Source organism: Scyliorhinus torazame, chromosome 22 (genome assembly GCF_047496885.1).
Source record: "Scyliorhinus torazame isolate Kashiwa2021f chromosome 22, sScyTor2.1, whole genome shotgun sequence".
In the NCBI taxonomy this organism is placed as follows: domain Eukaryota; kingdom Metazoa; phylum Chordata; class Chondrichthyes; order Carcharhiniformes; family Scyliorhinidae; genus Scyliorhinus; species Scyliorhinus torazame.
This window is the reverse complement of record NC_092728.1, coordinates 95,266,310-95,286,832: the sequence shown is the minus strand read 5'-3', so window position 1 is coordinate 95,286,832 and position 20,523 is coordinate 95,266,310. Positions and strand designations below refer to the sequence as shown.

The following is a 20,523-nucleotide window of genomic DNA, read 5'->3' as shown; positions in this document are numbered from 1 at the left end:
ACTTTGCCCGCTCACTGGGCTGCCCACCTGTCTTGCTTGCCCTCGCGTGCGGGGCTACTCCCTCACCCTCTCGCTGTCACACACGCCTGCGGGGCTACTCCGTCGCTCGTTGTCGCACGTGCTCCGGGCTACTCCTTCGCTCGCTGTCGCACGCGTGCGGGGCTACCCCGTCGCTCGCTATCGCACGCGTGCAGGGCTTCGCTGTCGCACGCGCGCCGGGCTACCCCGTCGCTCGCTGTTGCACGCGCGCCGGGCTACCCAGTCACTCTCTGTCGCACCCGCACTGGGCTACCCTGTCGCTCCCACGCGGAGCTACCCTGTTGCTTGCATCTGGCGCAGTGCTACCCCATGTTCGTTCGCGCATGAGGCTACCCCCTCACCCGCTCGCTGCCACGCACGCGCGTGCAGTGGTACCACTTGCTCGTTTGCGTTCATGGGGTTACCCCCTGTTGCTCTTTTTAACCGTAGTCTATTTGCTCTGTTTAAATCACCTTTGCTCATGAGTCGCCAGGTATCTTTGATACCGCCACATGGTTCATGTTCAGGTTATGATTAATAACACAGCACACCGCTTAGTAAGGATTAAAACAACGGTCATTTATTATATACAACAAGCAATATTAATACCCTAGTACTACTTTCTATATAATAAACCTATCACTACAGGCCAATACTTAACTTAGGAAGAGCCCACCAGGTCAGGGAAACAAATGTCTTGTCCAATCAAATCTGGCCCGCGGGATTCAAAAGGCTGCTACAGGTCGGTGGCTAGGTGTCTCTACCGGATAGCGATCGTTGGATTCAAACTTACGGTGGCCGGTGGCTGGTCTTGCGAAGGTCTCGAGCAGGCGAAGATGAGAGAGAGAGAGATCTGAACTTGGACCTTCACTTTTATAGGGCCCAGGGGCTTCCCGCCTCCCGGGGCGGCCCTTGACCCTGAGTCCCAAGTGATTGGATTCTGTCCCCAGTCTCTGGGGTCGATGTGTCCAATGGTGAGGCGATTCCTCGATCGGGGGGTGGTCGCTCACCTGCCGGGCTACCCTGTCGCACCCACGCGGAGCTACCCCGTTGCTCGCATCGCACGTAGTGCTACCCCTTGTTGGTTCGCGTGCGAGGCTACCCTCTCACCCGCTCGCTGCCACGCACACGCGTGCAGGGCTACCACTTGCTCGTTTGCGCGCATGGGGTTATCCCCTCGCTCGCTCACGCGCATGGGGCTACAGCGATGAGAGGGTAGTCTCGCGCCCTTGCGACAGCGAGCGAGGGGGTAGTCCCGCCCGCGTGTGTCAGCGTGCGAGCAGGGCTGCCCCCTCTCGCAATCGTGCTGGCTCCTCTCCTGCTGCCATGTGCACCATTCCCCCTTTCTCGAACTCCCACATATTCAGCTCCCTGTAGCCTCTCCTGCCCTGTGGATGCGACCTGCCTTGCTCCACTCATCCTTCCCTGAGAGTTTAAATTAATTTTTCCTTCTTAGCTCTTCCATTTCTAAATTCATTTGGATTGGATTGGATTGGATTTGTTTATTGTCACGTGTACCGAGGTACAGTGAAAAGTATTTTTCTGCGAGCAGCTCAACAGATCATTAAGTACATGAGAAGAAAAGGGAATAAAAGAAAATACATAATAGGGCAACACAAGGTATACAATGTAACTACATAAGCACTAGCATCGGATGAAGCACACAGGGTGTAGTGTTAATGAAGTCAGTCCATAAGAGGGTCATTTAGGAGTCTGGTGACAGTGGGGAAGAAGCTGTTTTTGAGTCTGTTCGTGCGTGTTCTCAGACTTCTGTATCTCCTGCCCGATGGAAGAAGTTGGAAGAGTGAGGAAGCTGGGTGGGAGGGATCTTTGATTATACTGCCCGCTTTCCCCAGGCAGCGGGAGGTGTAGATGGAGTCAATGGATGGGAGGCAGGTTCGTGTGATGGACTGGGCGGTGTTCACGACTCTCTGAAGTTTCTTGCGATCCTGGTCCATGCAGTTGCCATACCAGGCTGTGATGCAGCCTGATAGGATGCTTTCTATGGTGCATCTGTAAAAGTGGATGCTTTCTATGGTGCATCTGTAAAAGTTAGTAAGAGTCAATATGGACATGCCGAATTTCCTTAGTTTCCTGAGGAAGTATAGGCGCTGTTGTGCTTTCTTGGTGGTAGCGTCGACGTGGGTGGACCAGGACAGATTTTTGGAGATGTGCACCCCTAGGAATTTGAAACTGCTAACCATCTCCACCTCGGCCCCGTTGATGCTGACAGGGGTGTGTACAGTACTTTGCTTCCTGAAGTCAATTACCAGCTCTTTAGTTTTGCTGGCATTGAGGGAGAGATTGTTGTCGCTACACCACTCCACTAAGTTCTCTATCTCCCTCCTGTATTCGGACTCATCGTTATTCGAGATCCGGCCCACTATGGTCGTATCGTCAGCAAACTTGTAGATGGAGTTGGAACCAAGTTTTGCCATGCAGTCGTGTGTGTACAGGGAGTAGAGTAGGGGGCTAAGTACGTAGCCTTGCGGGGCGCCGGTGTTGAGGACTATTGTGGAGGAGGTGTTGTTGTTCATTCTTACTGATTGTGGTCTGTTGGTCAGAAAATCGAGGATCCAGTTGCAGAGTGGGGAGCCAAGTCCTAGGTTTTGGAGCTTTGATATGAGCTTGGCTGGGATTATGGTGTTGAAGGCGGAGCTGTAGTCAATAAATAGGAGTCTAATGTAGGAGTCCTTGTTTTCGAGATGCTCTAGGGTTGAGTGTAGGGACAGGGAAATGGTGTCTGATGTGGACCGGTTGCAGCGGTATGCGAATTGCAGTGGATCAAGGCGTTCTGGGAGTATGGAGGTGATGCGCTTCATGATCAACCTCGCGAAGCACTTCATTACGACTGAAGTCAGGGCCACTGGTCGGTAGTCATTGAGGCACGTTGCCTGGTTCTTCTTTGGTACCGGTATGATGGTGGTCTTCTTGAAGCAGTTGGGTACCTCGGAGTGGAGTAGGGACAGGTTAAAGATGTCCGTGAATACCTCTGCCAGCTGGTCCACGCAGGCTCTGAGTGCATGACCAGGGATCCCGTCTGGGCCCGTCGCCTTCCGAGGGTTCACTTTCAGGAAGGCCAATCTGACTTCGGAAGCTGTGATGGTTGGTATGGGTGAATTATGGGCTGCTGGGGCGCTCGCCAGCGGATTGTTGGTTACCTGCTCGAACCGAGCATAGAATGCATTGAGTTCATCGGGGAGGGGTGCGCTGCTGCCAGAGATACTGTTCGGCTTCGCTTTGTAGCCCGTTATGTTGTTTAGTCCTTGCCACAACCGCCGAGAGTCTGTCTGTGACTCTAGCTTGGTTTGATATTCTCTCTTGGCATCCGGATGGCTTTGCGGAGGTCGTACCTGGATTTCTTGTATAGGTCAGGGTCGTCTGCCTTGAACGCCTCAGATCTGTCCTTCAGTAGGGAGTCAATCTCGCGATTGAGCCATGGTTTCCGGTTGGGGAACGCAACGTACTGCTTTCTTTGGCACGCAGTTGTCCACACATTTGCTGATGAAGTCTGTGACGGTGGTGGCATACTCATTTAAGTTGGTCGCTGAGTTCTTAAATATGGACCAGTCCACTGTCTCTAAGCAGTCACGTAAGAGCTCTTCTGTCTCCTCGGACCAGCACTGCACAACCTTCTTAGCTGGATTCTCCCGCTTGAGTTTCTGCTTGTATGCCGGGAGAAGGAGCACCGTCTTATGGTCTGATTTCCCAAAGTGCGGTCGGGGCATGGAACGGTAGGCACCCTTGATTTTTGAGTAGCAGTGGTCAAGAGTGTTGTCGCCCCTGGTGGGACAGGAGATGTGCTGGTAGAATTTTGGCAGTACACTCTTGAGGTTGGCCTTGTTGAAGTCTCCGGCCACGATGAACAAGGCCTCCGGGTGTTCTGTTTCGTAGTTGTTGTTCATCCAGCTTGTTTTCGATTTCTTGAACGTTTGCCAGGAGTATGCTGGGGAGAGGGGTCTTGAAACCGCATTGCTTCAGTCTAACCTGCAGACCGCCACGTTTCCCTCGCTTCTTCCATTTCAGTATTATGTGGTTATTCCCGCTCTTATTTTTCTTCTTTACATCTGCTTGATGACTCAAGCTGTCCATTCTCTCACGTTTCGGCGAAGAGGTGTTTCCACATATGCTTGATGTAATGCTTGATGTTAGCGTTGCACTAAAATATATAACATCAAAATCATTTGCAGCTGCCTGTTGCATTCTGATTGAAATTTCTGACACTATAATACAGGATTTGCCTTCTGATCCTTTAAAAGGGAAAACCTGTGCAGACTTTTCGTTTTAAATCAGAAATTCTTGTTCATTAACAGTGGAAATATGTACAATCTGAAAATAGGCTTGAAACTTCAAAAGAAAAAATCTGATTATCTTTCTCTCTCCAATAGGATCAATTTGACAACTTGGAAAAACACACACAATGGGGAATTGAATTCGTGGAGAGATACAACAAGTTTGTTAAGGACCGAACAGACATTGAGACCAGCTATGCAAAGCAGCTTAGGTGAGTACTGTGAAAAGTAATGTAGTTAATTTCATTTCTGATTAGTAAATAAGAGATGAGTAATGCACCTAATCATTGGCATGGGACCTCAATGTTGTATATACATGTCTCTTTTAAACTTTGTGCTTTTGATGGTAAAATGAGAACACAAAAGACGTGTTTTTAATCATTGCTTTAGCTCCTTTTGTTGCTGAATGGTGGTAAATGGATAGTAAATATGGACAATGAAAATACACATACCTGTATTCTCATAAGTATATGTAAGGTACTTTGTGCTAAAATTAATGCACATTGTTAAAGGTTTCACAATAGCCATACCTATAATTAGTGAACAATTTCTATTTGGCAACATGAGTGTGAATGAAGGAATGTTCTCCATAAATTCACAGCTTGTATGTTGAATAGTGAGCGATGGGAGGTTTATAAAACACAATTTTACAGATGCTGTTAGAATTTAATTACTTATAGGATTAAAGATGATATGAAGATCCAGGCAGACTGCTATAAAAGGAGAAAAATAACTCTGGGTAGGTTAATTATCAAACCAACTATTTTAATTTTCTATAGCCAGTGCAAACAGATGTTCTGATAACTACACAGGCTGCACTATAAAAATGAGCAATCTCTGCTAACTAACCAAGTAAAAAGCAGTTTGAACTTTCACACCTGTTTTTTTATTTATTAGCAGCTATGTTCAGACTCAAATACCTATTATTTGAATCATTGGAAGGCAGTGGCGTAGTGGTATTGTCGCTCGGCTGGTAATCCAGAGACCAGGGAAATGCTCTGGGGGTTTGAATCCCACCAGGGCAGATGGTGGAATGTAAATCCAGTAAAAACAAATCTGGAATTAAAAGTCGAATGGTGACCATGAAACCATTGTCACTTGGTATAAAAACCCATCTGGTTCACTAATGTCCTTTAGGGAAGGAAATCTGTCATCCTTACCTGGACTGACCTACATGTGACTCCAGACCCACAGCAATGTGGTTGACTCTTACATGCCCTCAGGGATGGGCAATAAATGCTGATCAATTCCATGAATGAATAAAGAAAAAAAATGATGCAAGCTAAGGATTGGAATAGGACTAGCCAACATGGAACCAGGTTATAAACCCAATATCTGTACTAAAACATTGGCATCACTCTGAAGCATTTAGAGACAAAGGGAATAATAAGGGTGTTGACATGGTTCTATGGTTGGGTGCCTCAGAGTTATAACTGGAGCCACACCACTTTTCTGCACTCTGTGCCCATTTGAGGGGCTTAGCATTGGGAAGGCCATTTCATTGCTTCCACACTTCCTTGTGACTCCCATCACATGGAGCTCATTCTGCTCTCACTCACCTTTGGTTTGGGGGTTTACAACGTTCCTGGGCCACCAGTGATTGCATTGCTGGCACCGCTGAAAACAAGTAGCTTAAAGTTGTGTGTGCGCATGTGTGTCGCTGTGTGATGCAAGGGTTGTAACTAATCGGTGAGAGGGGGGGTGCGGTTGAGCAGTGTGGGGACTTGAACAGTGGTGGAGAGGAGATTACGGTGGCGAAAGGGCACAAGATTACAATGGATGGCCAAGGCCAAAGAAGCACTCGTGGGAGTGAACCACCCAAACGTTCTTAACAAACAAGCCTATGAAAATTCAACAAATGTCCTTTTGTTTGGCATGAAGTAGCATACGTTGCCATAGTGCTGCATCCAAACGCGAAAGTCTGAACTGATCTTGCCCCCTCCATATGGTGTACATTTTTGAATGGTGGGTTACTGGATAGTAGTATTATGTGTGCATTTAAAATTTAATGGATTATGTGAATGTCAGTGCAGAAATAGAAGGGACAAAAAATACAATGAAAAGCCTCAAGAAACAGAGAAACGAAGAATTTGTATTCAACACTCCAGTAGGTATGTGAAGTAAGACCTACAGTTTTGAATTACTCAAGTAAGATTTATACTGGGGATTAAAGATCTTGAGGATTCATTTAAATGGTCAAATGCTTCATAGGACACAGTGATTCTTTCTCTGCTGGAGGTATGGGAAATGTCATTTTGGAAGTTACTGGGTTTGTGAATACTTAAGGTATAAGGATATGTTGTAGTTTCACAATGTAGTTTCCCATTGTAGGTCGGGGTGAAGTTTTGAATCTCTGGATCAGGAGATAAAATGAGCGTGCTTGTGTTGAAATGAACTAACTTCACTGGACAGCATGGTATTTTTCTGTTCTGTGTTATCTTTATTTAAATAAATTCCTAAGAACAGTGGGGCTAGAGAAACCTAAGAATTGATTGGTGAATACATATTTATGAAATAAAAATAGTTGCCAATTATTTTTAAAGTCAGCTGGAAAAACCTGAGTCTGGTATAATTGAATCAAAATAATTGAGAGCAAAGCGTTATCAATTTCCATTAGATAATGGCCTGGATCTTCTGAGCAGAGGAAATGATTGTCGCTGCAATGGAATATTCCCCTGACTTGATGCTGCTGCGCATTTCTACCGGTGTTTTCCAAGCCCGGCTTTCACAGAAACGTGCAGTACTGCATCTCTCGGGGAATCCTGTTGAAGCAGACTGAAGTCAGGGGAAAATGGAACGCACTGGTTGCCATATGTTCAGTTTAAAGATCCAGTTTGAATCTTAGTAAATTAATGCGAGTGAATCGGTAGGTGGGGTAAGTCCGTGGATGGAGTGGAAAGGGGGTGAGGTGGATGAAGAGGATACGGGACAGGGTGGGCGAAGTGGATAACGGAAGAGGTGGGTGAAGTGGATAAGGGCAAGGTTGGTGAAGTGGACAGGGGGCGAGGTGGGCGATGTAGGCTGGTTGGGTCAGGTGGTAGTCCGGGTCTGGAAGGTGATTGTTGGGGTCAGTTGTTTGATTATTCATGATTTAATGCAACTAGCAGGCGAGTTGGCTAAACAGCTGGCTTGTAATGCAGAACAAGGCCAGCAGCGCGGGTTCAATTCTTGTACCGGTCTCCCCGAACAGGCGCCGGAATGTGGCGACTAGGGGCTTTTCACAGTAACTTCATTGAAGCCTACTTGTGACAATAAGTGATTATTATTATTAAGTACTGCAGAACTAACTCAGTCGGTGACATTCGTGGAGGGCTGAGGCAGCAGCAGATTTCCCATCGGAAATTGAAATTTCATGGGAATTTCCAACAATTTCCTTAAGCGTATCCTCACACCCACTTTTTGTTCTTCCTTTTTGGGGACTATTGGAAAAATAGTGGGAGGATTCCTGAGCTGATTATCAGCCTGCTAAAACGTGTTCTGAATGCTCCTTCCGTGGCCAACAAGTTCTGGTGTTGGACTTAAACCCGAAGCTTCTTGTCCAGAGGTAGGGACGCTACTTCTGCGCCAGTAGACGTCCTATTCCCGCAAGAGGTCCGCATGTCACGACTTTCACAGGTATAGACACACATTTTCAGTCTCGAACGACCTGGAGACCAGTGGATTTTGGCCCAATGTGAACTAAGGAATTTAATTTAGTTTAAATGTCATTGTGCCTTCCCTGCCAAATGACCAATAATTACTGCCAAAGAATTACACTTTTAGACTTGGATCTTGAGAAATAAACAGGACCATAAAATCTGAATACCGAATGTGCTCATTTGTGGACATGCTCAAAGGGAAATGAGGAATAGCTATGATGCTAATACAATGTTGCATCTGAATCATGCCATGTTGAAATATCCTTTTGTTGCAATTCCAGGTCATGGAAATTTTATAGTACGCTATTAGAAATTTAGTCAGCAACACCCACTGATTTGGCGTCTAGGCACTGGGGATGAAGGATGCATGTGTCATGCCTTTTATCATAACTGGATCTGTCATGGCAGGAGACAAAGCTGATTTGCTAACTCAGTGCATTTAATTGCACTGTTACATTGAAGGTTGTACTCCAGAAACATTTCTTGAATCTTAATATAAATTCTGAGTGATAAATTATCAAATCCCAAAATTGGTTAACACATGAAGGCTTAAAAGAAACAAAAGGCTGGAATCGTGAAATATAAACTGAAATTGCCAGAAATACTTTGGTTGGTCAAGCAGCGTCCGTGGAGAGCAAAACTGATGTTAATGAGCCCTAACTTCCGAGCTCTCCAATGTTGGATTTGGGAGTGGTGGGGGGAGGGGGGTTCCCTGAAGATGCGTTGGGTAATCGCTCAATAGCAATTGCCAGAAGTGCTAGCTTCCTCTGGACAATTGTGCTGCAGTGTGAACCATCCAAAAATGTGATTTAAATGGCTAACTTGGCCAGGGTTACACCAATAGTTACTCAGAAAAGCATAACATTCCTGTGACAGAAGTGACAAGCAATGACTATCTTCAACAAGAAAAAATCTAACCATCTCCCCTTGAGATATTTTTTTAAAAATTTAGAGTACCCAATTCATTTTTTCCAATTAACGGGCAATTTAGCGTGGCCAATCCACCTACCCGCACATCTTTTGGTTGTGGGGGCGAAACCCACGCAAACACGGGAAGAATGTGCAAACTCCACACGGGACAGTGACCCAGAACCGGGATCGAACCTGGGATCTCGGCGCCGTAAGGGAGCAGGGCTAACCACTGTGCCACCGTTCTGCCCTCCCCTTGAAATATAACGGCATTACCATTACTTAGTGCCCCACCATCAACATCCTGGGGCTTAACATTGACCAGAAACCAAACTGGTTCACTTCAGAAAGCAAGAGAGAGAGAGAGCATTCCTTTAATTTTCAAGATCTAATCGCATTCTCAGAGAAAGCACTATGCAGGAACCAATCATTGACTGTTGTCCCTGACCAACCCCCGGTTGCCAGTTAACCAATCAGTCCAACCCGCTCCAAACCTGGTTCTGAAGGTCCAAGGTCTGGCTTCTCCTGTCAAAAGAAAACCTGGGAACAGAGTATCCTGAAAAGCAGGCTGCTTCAACCTTGAGTCGTCTACTGAAAGGCACATTCCAATTATGGATCCATGAACCAAAATAATAAAATAACATAAAAAGAAATAGGAACAAAGGAAATAAACAGGAAGAACCTTTGCACAATCCAATGCTGATTATATATTATTACATATTTACTTATCTTAAAGGCTGTGAAACAAAGGCTCAATAGATTGATTTCTAGGATGAGAAAACTGCCTCATGATGAGAGAATGAATTGCAAGGCCTTTATACTCTGAAATTTAGAAGGATCTTATTGAAACGTATATAATTTGAGCATTTGACTGGGTAGATGCTTAGCTGTTTTCCTGGCTGGAGCCTCAAGGGTCATAGGGTCAAGACTAACTTTAGGACTAAGATGAAAATCCCTTTCTACTCTAGTTATGAATCTTTGGAATTCTTTATCCCAGAGGGCTCAATCATTGACTACTATATTCATGATTAGGATCAATACATTTTTGGACACTGAGGAAATCAAGGGGTATGGGCAGAGGGTGGAAAGATGGAGCTGATTGAGAAGATCTTGCTGATTGACAGAGTAGATTTGTGTTGCCATATGGCCCACTTTGCCTATTTCTTAAGTGATGGAGTATGATTTGTTAGTAAACTGGGATTTGATCCAAGAGTTGAAGTCTGCTGTAGCTTTTGTCATCTTGTTCTCAAGGTTTGTGTGATCCAGCAGCCTCCTATACGACTATCGTAATAGCGATGAATGAGTCTTCTGTCAAAATTAAAATATTTTGAAGATAATTTATATTTAAAATAATGTAAAATTTTGGCGGTTTAAAACAATTGTGAATAATTCAGAAAGGTAGAGAGAAGATTGAAAAACAGATACAAACAGAAGGTATGAATGAGGGTGGGATGGTGACACAGCATGATGATCAGTTTGTGCCCATTGTTTGCCACATGATGAGTTTCTGATTTCATCAGATCTGTTATTAGGATGTGCCAATTGCAAGCATGCCATAGATTTAAAATTATTGGCAAGAAGAACTGGAAGGAGGAATGAGCAATTTCTTCTCCGAAGGTTGATAAGATCTTGAATTCGCAGCCTGAAAGGTTGGCAGAACCGGATTCCAGAGGAACTTTCAAAAGACAATTGACATGTATTTGAAGAGGGTTCATTTGCAAGATGGGGATGTGCATGGAGGAATCTAAAGACTTATCTGCAATGGTTGTATGTTCTTTCAAATCTGTTTAGAGTGGCCTATAACAATTAGTGTGAAAGCAGTATGAAATATTTTGAGACTTGTGAAAATGTACACTGAGTCTGATGTAATATAATTAGTAGTATGTTTTTAAGAAAATATTTTTATTAAAGGCATTTTTCGTATATACATAGAAAATCCAAAAAACAGAGAACCACAGATACCAAAACAACACCGGCCAACCCTCAATAATAAGCCCACAGCTCTCTAGCCCCATGCCGCCACCGACAATGCCCGCTGACTCCTTACTTCACTTTAAAGAAGTCAACAAACAACTTCCACCTCCGAGTGAACCCCTCATCCATTCCCTGTAGGACGAATGTAACCTTTTCCAAGTGTAGGAATTCTGCAAGGTCACTGACCCGCACCGCTGCCTTTGGCAGCTCCGTGTCCCGCCAGCTCAACAAAATCTCCGGGCTATCAAGGAAGCAAGTCCAAGGTATCAGCCTCTCTCCCCACCTGATCTGCCAGATCCTCCAACACTCCAGACATTGCGACCGTTGGACTCTGGGGCCACCCCTACGACCAGAATTTCCGAAAACCCCTGCCAGAATCCCTTCTGCTTTGGACACACCCAGAAACTGAGGATGTGATTCGTAGGCCCCCCCTGCAAACGGCCCACACCTATCCTCCACCCCTCCAAAGAACCAAATCATCCTCGCAACTGTCATGTGGGCCTTATGCACCACCTTAAATTGGATGAGCCTTAACTTCGCACACGCCAAGGACATGTTTGCCCTCCGCATGGCCTCTTTCCACATACTGGCCCTCATGTCCCCACCCAATTCCTCCTCCCATTTAAGCCTAATCTCCTTAACCGCTGCGCCCTTCCTCTCCATCACCTCTCCATAGATGTCTGCTACTCTCCTCTCCCCAATGTCATCTTTGGACAGAAATGTATCCTGTAGCACTGGAGGTGGTAGCTCCGGGAAGGACGGCACCTCTCTCCTCACAAAGTCCCTTAGGCAACTGATAGTTTCCTCAAGCTCTTCCATGCCTGCAAACCTGCCCCCTATAAAGAAGCTCCTGAAATACTCTATCCCCACACCTGGAAGCCTGCATTCAGCCCTACTGGCACAATCCTATGCTTGTCACATATCGGCGTCCACAGAGACATGCCTTCCAACTCGAAATGCTGACTGCACTGGTTCCAGACTCGCAAAGCTGAGACCACCATTGGGCTCATGGAATACTGGGCTAGCGAGAACCGAAGGGGTGCCAACAACTGTCCCCCTACATACGCTGCCTTCATCCGCCCCCAAATCGACCCCATCTCCACGACACATTTTCGGACCATTGTGATATTTGTGGTGCAGTAGTTATCCAGCAAGCCCGACAATGACCAAACACGCCTGCCCCCCCCCCCCCCCCCCTTGCAAAAAACACCCTCCTCACCCGCAGGGTGGTCCCAAAATTGTCCCATTTACTTTTCAAAAAAGGACTTGGGAACAAAGATGGGGAGGTTCTGAAACACGGAAGACTGTCATTTTAACAGAGGCATCCCACCTCTTAAAGTCTGACTTCATACCCTCCACCAGTCACACCAAATTCAATTTATGCAGCTGGATCTAGCTCCGCACCACCAGTATCCTGAGATACCGAAAACGCGCACCTACAACCCGGAACGGCAACGCCCCTAGTCTCCTCTCCTGCCCTCTGGCATTAATTGGGAACACATCACCATGTTCATTTTATACCCTCAAAAACGCCTAAATTCCCTCAGGATCTCCAGAATCCTATCATAACTCCCACCGGGTCCGAGATAAATAGTGGAAGCTTGTCGCACATAAGGAGACTCTGTGCTCGACCCCTTCCCACTCAATCCCTCTCCAACCCCTCGACGTCCTGAGTGCCATTGCCAACAGCTCTTTCGCCAGAGCCAATAGCAACGGGGACAACAGGAACCCCTGCCTTGTCCCCTAATTCAGCCCGAAGTACCCCAGACTCATCTTGCTCGTCTGGGCACTAGCCACCGGCACCGTATATCTCAGCCATAACTAATCTGCTAAACCTTGGCCAAGCCCGAACCAACCCAGCCCCTCCAACAAATATGCCTTTCAACCCAATCGAAAGTCATCTCTGCATCCATTGCCACCACCACTTCTACCTCCTGTCCTTCTGAGGGCATCATAATGATATTGAGCAACCTGTGCACATGTGTCAACAGCTGCTGGCCAATCACAAACATCGTCTGGTCCAACCCCAGCACACAGTCCTATATCTGCAACGCTAACAGCTTTGCATCTACATTTAACAGCGGAATTGGGCAGTGTGACCCACACTGGGGAGTGGTGCCTGGAACTCGCTGCCGGAGGAGGTGATGTAAGCAGGGACGATAGTGACATTTAAGGGGCATCTTGACAAATACATGAATAGGATGGGAATAGAGGGATACGGACCCAGGAAGTGTAGAAGATTTTAGTTTAGACGGGCAGCATGGTCGGCGCAGGCTTGGAGGGCTGAAGGGCCTGTTCCTGTGCTGTACTTTTCTTTGTTCTTTGTTCCTCGTCCAATGAGCCATGAATCAGTCCCACCAGAGGAGTATTACATTCCCTAATGCTTGGGCACCTTTTAGCATTAAACACCACACAATTTGGGTGGGGAAGGATTGAAAAAATCCACCTCCAGCTGGAGCCACCAAATGTACGACCACTCACTCCATGGCCTCCACCGAAAGTCTTAGTAGTATGTTTCTAATTGTTAACATTTCACCTTTAAATGTATAACTGTTGGCGTGAAAGCAATCAGCCTCCATGATTGAATTCACAGATGGAGAGGGATATACCATCAATCCGGGCAGCGAATACCATCTGGGTGAAAAAGTTTTTCCTAATATCCCCTCTAATCCTTCTGTCAATTACCTTAAATCTGTGCCCCGTGACACTTAAACTCCCCGAGAGAGGAAAAAACGCTTTCCTATCTACGCCCCACGTAATTTTGTACACCTCAATCAAGTCACCCCTCAGCCTCCTCTGTTTCAGAAAAACAACCTAGTCTACTTAATCTATCCTTATAGCTGCAATTTTCGAGCCCTGGAAACATTATTGTAGCTTTCTTATGTACTCTCCAGAGCAGTTACGTCCCTTCCTAAAATATCTGGAGAGGTTTCAGAACAACAGGTTATTTTGATGGAGTTTGTTACTGTAACAGTTTAAATTGAAAATCATTCATGTGGCCGGGAGAGAACGCCATTCCTGATACTTTGTCACGAGTGTAAAACAGACTATTGGGAACCATGTGTGTAAATACTTTGGGTTGTATTTTAAGTTCATGCATGTTTTAAAATCTTTGTAATGTTTGATAAGATAGAAATGGCTGAGAACATAAATCTTTCAAATTAAGACGTTAATTTATAAAAAGAGAGAACATGTTAAGATTTGGGGATAACTGAGATAAAAAATGAAATTGGGATAAAAGGAAACAAATTGATGAGGAAAACTGTCTGTAGAGATTTTGAGATGTGCATTAACAGTGAGAAAGTCAAATGTTTACCTATGTGACATGCGTTTGTTAAAAACTGACTTCCCAGGGTAGATAACAAAAAAGGGAAAGATTGATATATCCATAGCACAATGAGTGCGTAAAGACGCAGGCACAGCTGCAGAAACAGCCATCCGAAAAGAATTAGCAGATTTTACCTTTGCTGAAACTGAAGACTGTTTCCCCAAATTTGGCAAATAACCTGTGCATGGTAACCATATGCTACATTTAGCATTTAGCTCAGCTATATAATATTGGATGTTGGCTGGTAAAAAAAGGAGCATCTCAAGAGTTCATGGAATGTGGGTAGTTGGGAACTAAGAGGTAAGTTAATACTATGTGTGTAGCCATATGTGTAATTAAGTGTTGTGTATTATAGACATTCTTGTTTTTTTTTTTCAAGTATATATATATATATATATATATATTTATTAATTGTTCATAAAATGATTGGACTATTCCTCCTTGGTTCACAAATATTTCTCACCGTATGCCAAATTGAAAATATCACCACTAAGACCAGGGTTCCAAATTGCCCTTCTGAGTTTATAATAATCTTTATTATTGTCACAAGTCGGCTTACATTAACTCTGCAATGAAGTTACTGTGAAAATCCCTACTCGCCACAATTTGTCGCCTGTTCGGGTACACTGAGGGAGAATTCAGAGTATCCAAACAAGCACGTCTTTTGGGACTTGTGGGAAGAAACCGGAGCACCCAGAGGAAACCCACGAAGACACAGGGAGAACGTGTAGACTCCGCACAGACAGTGACCCAAGCTGGGAATCGAACCTGGGACCCTGGCGCTGAGAAGCAACAGTGTTAACCACTGTACTACCATATTCTCGAATGCAACACCTGTGGGGTTCACTGTATGCAAAATGCCAGCTGTGGCCTAACAAATATATTACATAGCTCGTATTTGTTCTGGGTCCAGACTAGAACCACAATTTTAGTTAAGATCCCGGATTAGAACCCTACTATTTGCACTTGGTACAACTGTGAGGAAATGTTACTGCACCACAGAAGTGATAACACTGATCAGTAGACAGCTTTCATAATAAAACAGTCTTTAATTTGAACACACAATTAAGCACATTATGGATTTACAGTTAACAGTTCCAAAATCTTAACTTGCTTTTGAAACCTTCCCCAACATTCCAATTATGAAAACCTACATATTTCAAAAAGTAGTATAAAGTTGACCAGGTTTTACTTGCTTATCTTGGTGCAGAGTTCTTGGAGAGAGAAACCTTTTTAAAAAAAATATATATATATTTTATTAAAGTTTTCAAACAGAATTTTTCCCCTTTACAAATCAACATAAAAATAGCACAGTAACTGATAAATGACATTATTATTTAAATAATATAGTGAACTAACAAAGTAACAAAAAATAGTGCCCTCCCCCCACCCCTCCGGGCTGCTGCTGCTGACGATCTATTTTCCCTTAACGTTCCGCGAGATAGTCAAGGAACGGTTGCCACCGCCTGGAGAACCCCTGAGCCGATCCTCTCAGCATAAATTTCATTCGTTCTAGTTTTATGAACCCTGCCATGTCTTTTATCCAGGCCTCCACACCGGGGGGTTTCGCTTCCTTCCACATGAGTGGGAAGATCCTTCGCCGGGCTATCAGGGACGCAAAAGCCAAAATATCGGCCTCTTTCGCCTCCTGCACTCCCGGCTCTTCCGCTACCCCAAATATCGCTAACCCCCAGCCTGGCTTGACCTGGACCTTCACCACCTTTGAGATCACCTTTGCCACTCCCCTCCAGTACTCATCCAGTGCCGGACACGACCAGAACATGTGTGTGTGGTTCGCCAGGCTTCCCAAGCACCTCCCGCACTTGTCCTCCGTTCCGAAGAACCTGCTCAGTCTTGCTCCCGTCATATGTGCTCTCTGTAGAACCTTAAATTGAATCAGGCTAAGCCTGGCACACGAAGACGAGGAATTTACCCTGCTTATGGCATCCGCCCACTGACCTCCTCAATCTCCTCTCCCAGCTCTTCTTCCCATTTTCCCTTCAGCTCCTCTACCATCGCCTCCCCCTCGTCTCTCATCTCCTGATATATTTCGGACACTTTGCCCTCCCTGACCCATACCCCGGAAATCACTCTATCTTGGATCCCCTGTGTCGGGAGCAGCGGAAATTCCCTCACCTGTTGCCTCGTAAACGCCCTCACTTGCATGTATCTGAAATTGTTCCCCGGGGGCAACTCATACTTTTCCTTCAGCGCTCCCAGGCTTGCAAATGTCCCGCCTATAAACAAATCTCTCAGTTTCCTAATTTCTGCTCGTTGCCAGCTCTGGAACCCTCCGTCCATCTTTCATAAGAACATAAGAACTAGGAGCAGGAGTAGGCCACCTGGCCCCTCGAGCCTGCTCCACCATTCAATGAGATCATGGCTGATCTTTTGTGAACTCAGCTCCACTTTCCGGCCCGAACACCATAACCCTTAATTCCTTTACTGTTCAAAAATCTATCTATCGTTATCTTAAAAACATTTAATGAAGGAGCCTCTACTGCTTCACTGGGCAAGGAATCCCATAGATTCACAACCCTTTGGGTGAAGAAGTTCCTGTTAAACTCAGTCCTAAATCTACTTCCCCTTATTTTGAGGCTATCCCCCCTAGTTCTGCTTTCACCCGCCAGTGGAAACAACCTGCCCGCATCTATCCTATCTATTCCCTTCATAATCTTATATGTTTCTATAAGATCCCCTCTCATCCTTCTAAATTCCAACAAGTACAGTCCCAGTCTACTCAACCTCTCCTCGTAATCCAACCCCTTCAGCTCTGGGATTAACCTAGTGAATCTCCTCTGCACACCCTCCAGTGCCAGTACGTCCTTTCTCAAGTAAGGAGACCAAAACTGAACACAATACTCCAGGTGTGACCTCACTAACACCTCATACAATTGCAGCAGAACCGCCCTAGTCTTGAACTCCATTCCTCTAGCAATGAAGGACAAAATTCCATTTGCCGCCTTAATCACCTGTAAACCAACTTTTTGCGACTCATGCACTAGCACACCCAGGTCTCTCTGCACAGCAGCATGTTTTAATATTTTATCATTTAAATAATAATCCCTTTTGCTGTTATTCCTACCAAAATGGATAACCTCACATTTGTCAACATTGTATTCCATCTGCCAGACCCTAGCCCATTCACTTAACATATCCAAATCCCTGTGCAGAGTTCCAGTATCCTCTGCACTTTTTGCTTTACCACTTATCTTAGTGTCGTCTGCAAACTTAGACACGTTGCCCTTGGTCCCCAACTCCAAATCATCTATGTAAATTGTGAACAGTTGTGGGCCCAACACTGATCCCTGAGGGACACCACTAGCTACTGATTGCCAACCAGAGAAACACCCATTAATCCCCACTCTTTGCTTTCTATTAATTAACCAATCCTCTACCCATGCTACTACTTTCCCCTTAATGCCATGCATCTTTATCTTATGCAACAACCTTTTGTGTGGCACCTTGTCAAAGGCTTTCTGGAAATCCAGATATACCACATCCATTGGCTCCCCGTTATCTACCGCACTGTTAATGTCCTCAAAAAATTCCACTAAATTAGTTAGGCACGACCTGCCCTTTACGAACCCATGCTGCGTCTGCCCAATGGGACAATTTCCATCCAGATGCCTCGCTATTTCTTCGTTGATGATAGATTCCAGCATCTTCCCTACTACCGAAGTTAAGCTCACTGGCCTATAATTACCCGCTTTCTGCCTACCTCCTTTTTTAAACAGTGGTGTCACATTTGCTAATTTCCAATCCGCCGGGACCACCCCGGAGTCCAGTGAATTTTGGTAAATTATCACCAGTGCATTTGCAATTTCCCTAGCCATCTCTTTTAGCCAGAGAAAACAGAGCCAGGAGTGAGACACAGCTAAGAATGAGTTTGGGAATTTGAATCTAGGTGGGAATTCGAAGCTGGGTGGGGAGGAAGTGCTTTTTATCCCTGGTAAGTGACTGGTAAGTAGTGTTTCTGTCTTTCTGTTTCTTTTCATTGGTATTTTTATTTATTTTTTCTTTGTTGTTGAAATTGTAGTTGTTGAAGTTAACTGAAGGTTTAAGACATGGCAGGAGATCTCAGACCCGTGTCATGCTCCTTGTGTGCGATGTGGGAGCTCAGGGACACGTCCACTGTCCCTGGCTCCTTCACGTGCAAGAAGTGTGTCCAGTTGCAGCTCCTGTTAGACCACTTGACTGCTCTGGAGCAGCGGATGGACTCACTTTGGAGCATCCGCGATGCTGAGGACGTCGTGGATAGCACGTTTAGCGAGTTGGTCACACCGCAGGTGAAAGGTACTGAGGGAGATAGAAAATGAGTGACCAAAAGACAGAGCAAGAGTAGGAAGGCAGTGCAGGTGTCCTCTGCGGTCATCTCCCTGCAAAACAGATATACCGCTTTGGATACTGTTGAGGGAGATGGCTCACCAGGGGAAGGCAGCAGCAGCCAGGTTCATGGCACCGTGGCTGGCTCTGCTGCGCAGCTGGGCAGGAAGAAGAATGGCAGGGCTATAGTGATAGGGGACTCAATTGTAAGGGGAATAGACAGGCAGTTCTGTGAACGCAATCGAGACTCCAGGATGGTATGTTGCCTCCCTGGTGCAAGGGTCAAGGATGTCTCGGAGCGGCTGCAGGACATTCTGGGGGGGGGGGGGGGTGAACAGCCAGCTGTCGGGGTGCACATAGGCACCAACGATATAGGTAAAAAACGGGACGAGGTCCTATAAGCTGAATTTAGGGAGCTAGGAGTTAAACTATAAATTAAGACCTCAAAGGTAGTAATCTCAGGATTGCTACCAGTGCCACGAGCTAGTCAGAGTAGGAATATCAGGATAGAGAGGATGAATGTGTGGCTCGAGAGATGGTGCAAGAGGAAGGGATTCAAATTCCTGGGACATTGGAACTGGTTCTGGGGGAGGTGGGAACAGTACAAACCGGACGGTCTGCACCTGGGCAGGACTGGAACCGATGTCCTGGGGGGGGGGGGGGTTTGCTCGAGCTGTTGGGGAGAGTTTAAACTAATGTGGCAGGGGGATGGGAACCGATGCAGGAAGTTGGAAGGTAGTAAAACAGGGACAGAAATAAAAGGCAGTAAGGGGGAAAGTGTAAGGCAGAGAAGCCATAGTCAAAAATCAAAAAGGGCGACAGTACAAGGTACAGTGACTGAGGGGAGCTCAGTGAATAGGACCAGGAATACTAAAAGAAATAAAACGGGAAGTGAAAACATTAATGGTAAGAGACGCGGCAGGTTGTTACATGAAGATATGGGTTCAACGACAAGGAAAATTAGGAGAAAGGTTAAGAGGAAATATAACTTAGGAGAGGTTACTGATCGAGGTGTTAAGATTCAAAACAGAGGTAAAAAAGCCAACATAAGTGTACTTTACCTGAATGCTCGTAGTATTCGGAATAAGGTAAATGAGTTGATGGCGCAAATCATCTTGAATGACTATGATTTAGTGGCCATTACTGAAACGTGGTTAAAGGATGGTCACGACTGGGAGTTATATATCCGAGGGTATCAAACTTTTCGGAAGGACAGAGTGGATGGTAAGGGAGGTGGTGTAGCTCTGTTATTTAAGGATGACATCCGGGCAACAGTAAGGGATGACATCGGTGCTATGGAGGATAAGGTTGAATCCATTTGGGTGGAAATCAGGAATAGTAAGGCGAAAAAGTCACTGATAGGAGTAATCTCTTGGCCACCAAATAGTAACATTATGGTGGGGCAGGCAATAAACAAAGAAATAACAGATGCATGTAGAAATGGTACAGCAGTTATCATGGGGGATTTTAATCTACGTGTTGATTGGTTTAACCAGGTCGGTCAAGGCAGCCTTGAGGAGGAGTTTATAGAATGTATCCGCGATAGTTTCCTAGAACTGTATGTAATGGAACCTACGAGGGAACAAGCGGTCCTAGATCTGGTCCTGTGTAATGAGACAGGATTGATTCAGGATCTCATAGTTAGGGATCCTCTCGGAAGGAGCGATCACAATATGGTGGAATTTAAAATACAGATGGAGGGTGAGAAGGTAAAGTCAAGCACTAGTGTTTTGTGCTTAAACAAAGGAGATTACAATGGGATGAGAGAAGAACTAGCTAAGGTAGACTGGGAGCAAAGACCTTATAGTGAAACAGTTGAGGAACAGTGGAGAACCTTCCAAGTGATTTTTCACAGTGCTCAGCAAAGGTTTATACCAACAAAAAGGAAGGACGGTAAAAAGAGGGAAAATCGACCGTGGATATCTAAGGAAACAAGGGAGAGTATCAAATTGAAGGAAAAAACATACAAAGTAGCAAAGATCAGTGGGAGACTAGAGGACTGGGAAATCTTTAAGGGGCAACAGAAAGCTACTAAAAA

At 45.5% G+C, this 20,523-nt stretch overlaps 1 protein-coding gene across 8 annotated transcripts in view; it reads left to right on the top strand.

The window, feature by feature from the left end:
* The window catches only part of fnbp1b (formin binding protein 1b), a 311,579-nt gene that overhangs the window by 77,658 nt on the left and 213,398 nt on the right, over window positions 1-20,523 (top strand). For all 8 annotated transcript variants that reach the window (XM_072488654.1, XM_072488661.1, XM_072488660.1 and 5 more), the window contains exon 2: window positions 4,407-4,522. In XM_072488654.1, coding sequence (XP_072344755.1) covers window positions 4,407-4,522 — 116 coding nt within the window. The remainder of the gene's footprint in view (window positions 1-4,406; window positions 4,523-20,523) is intronic.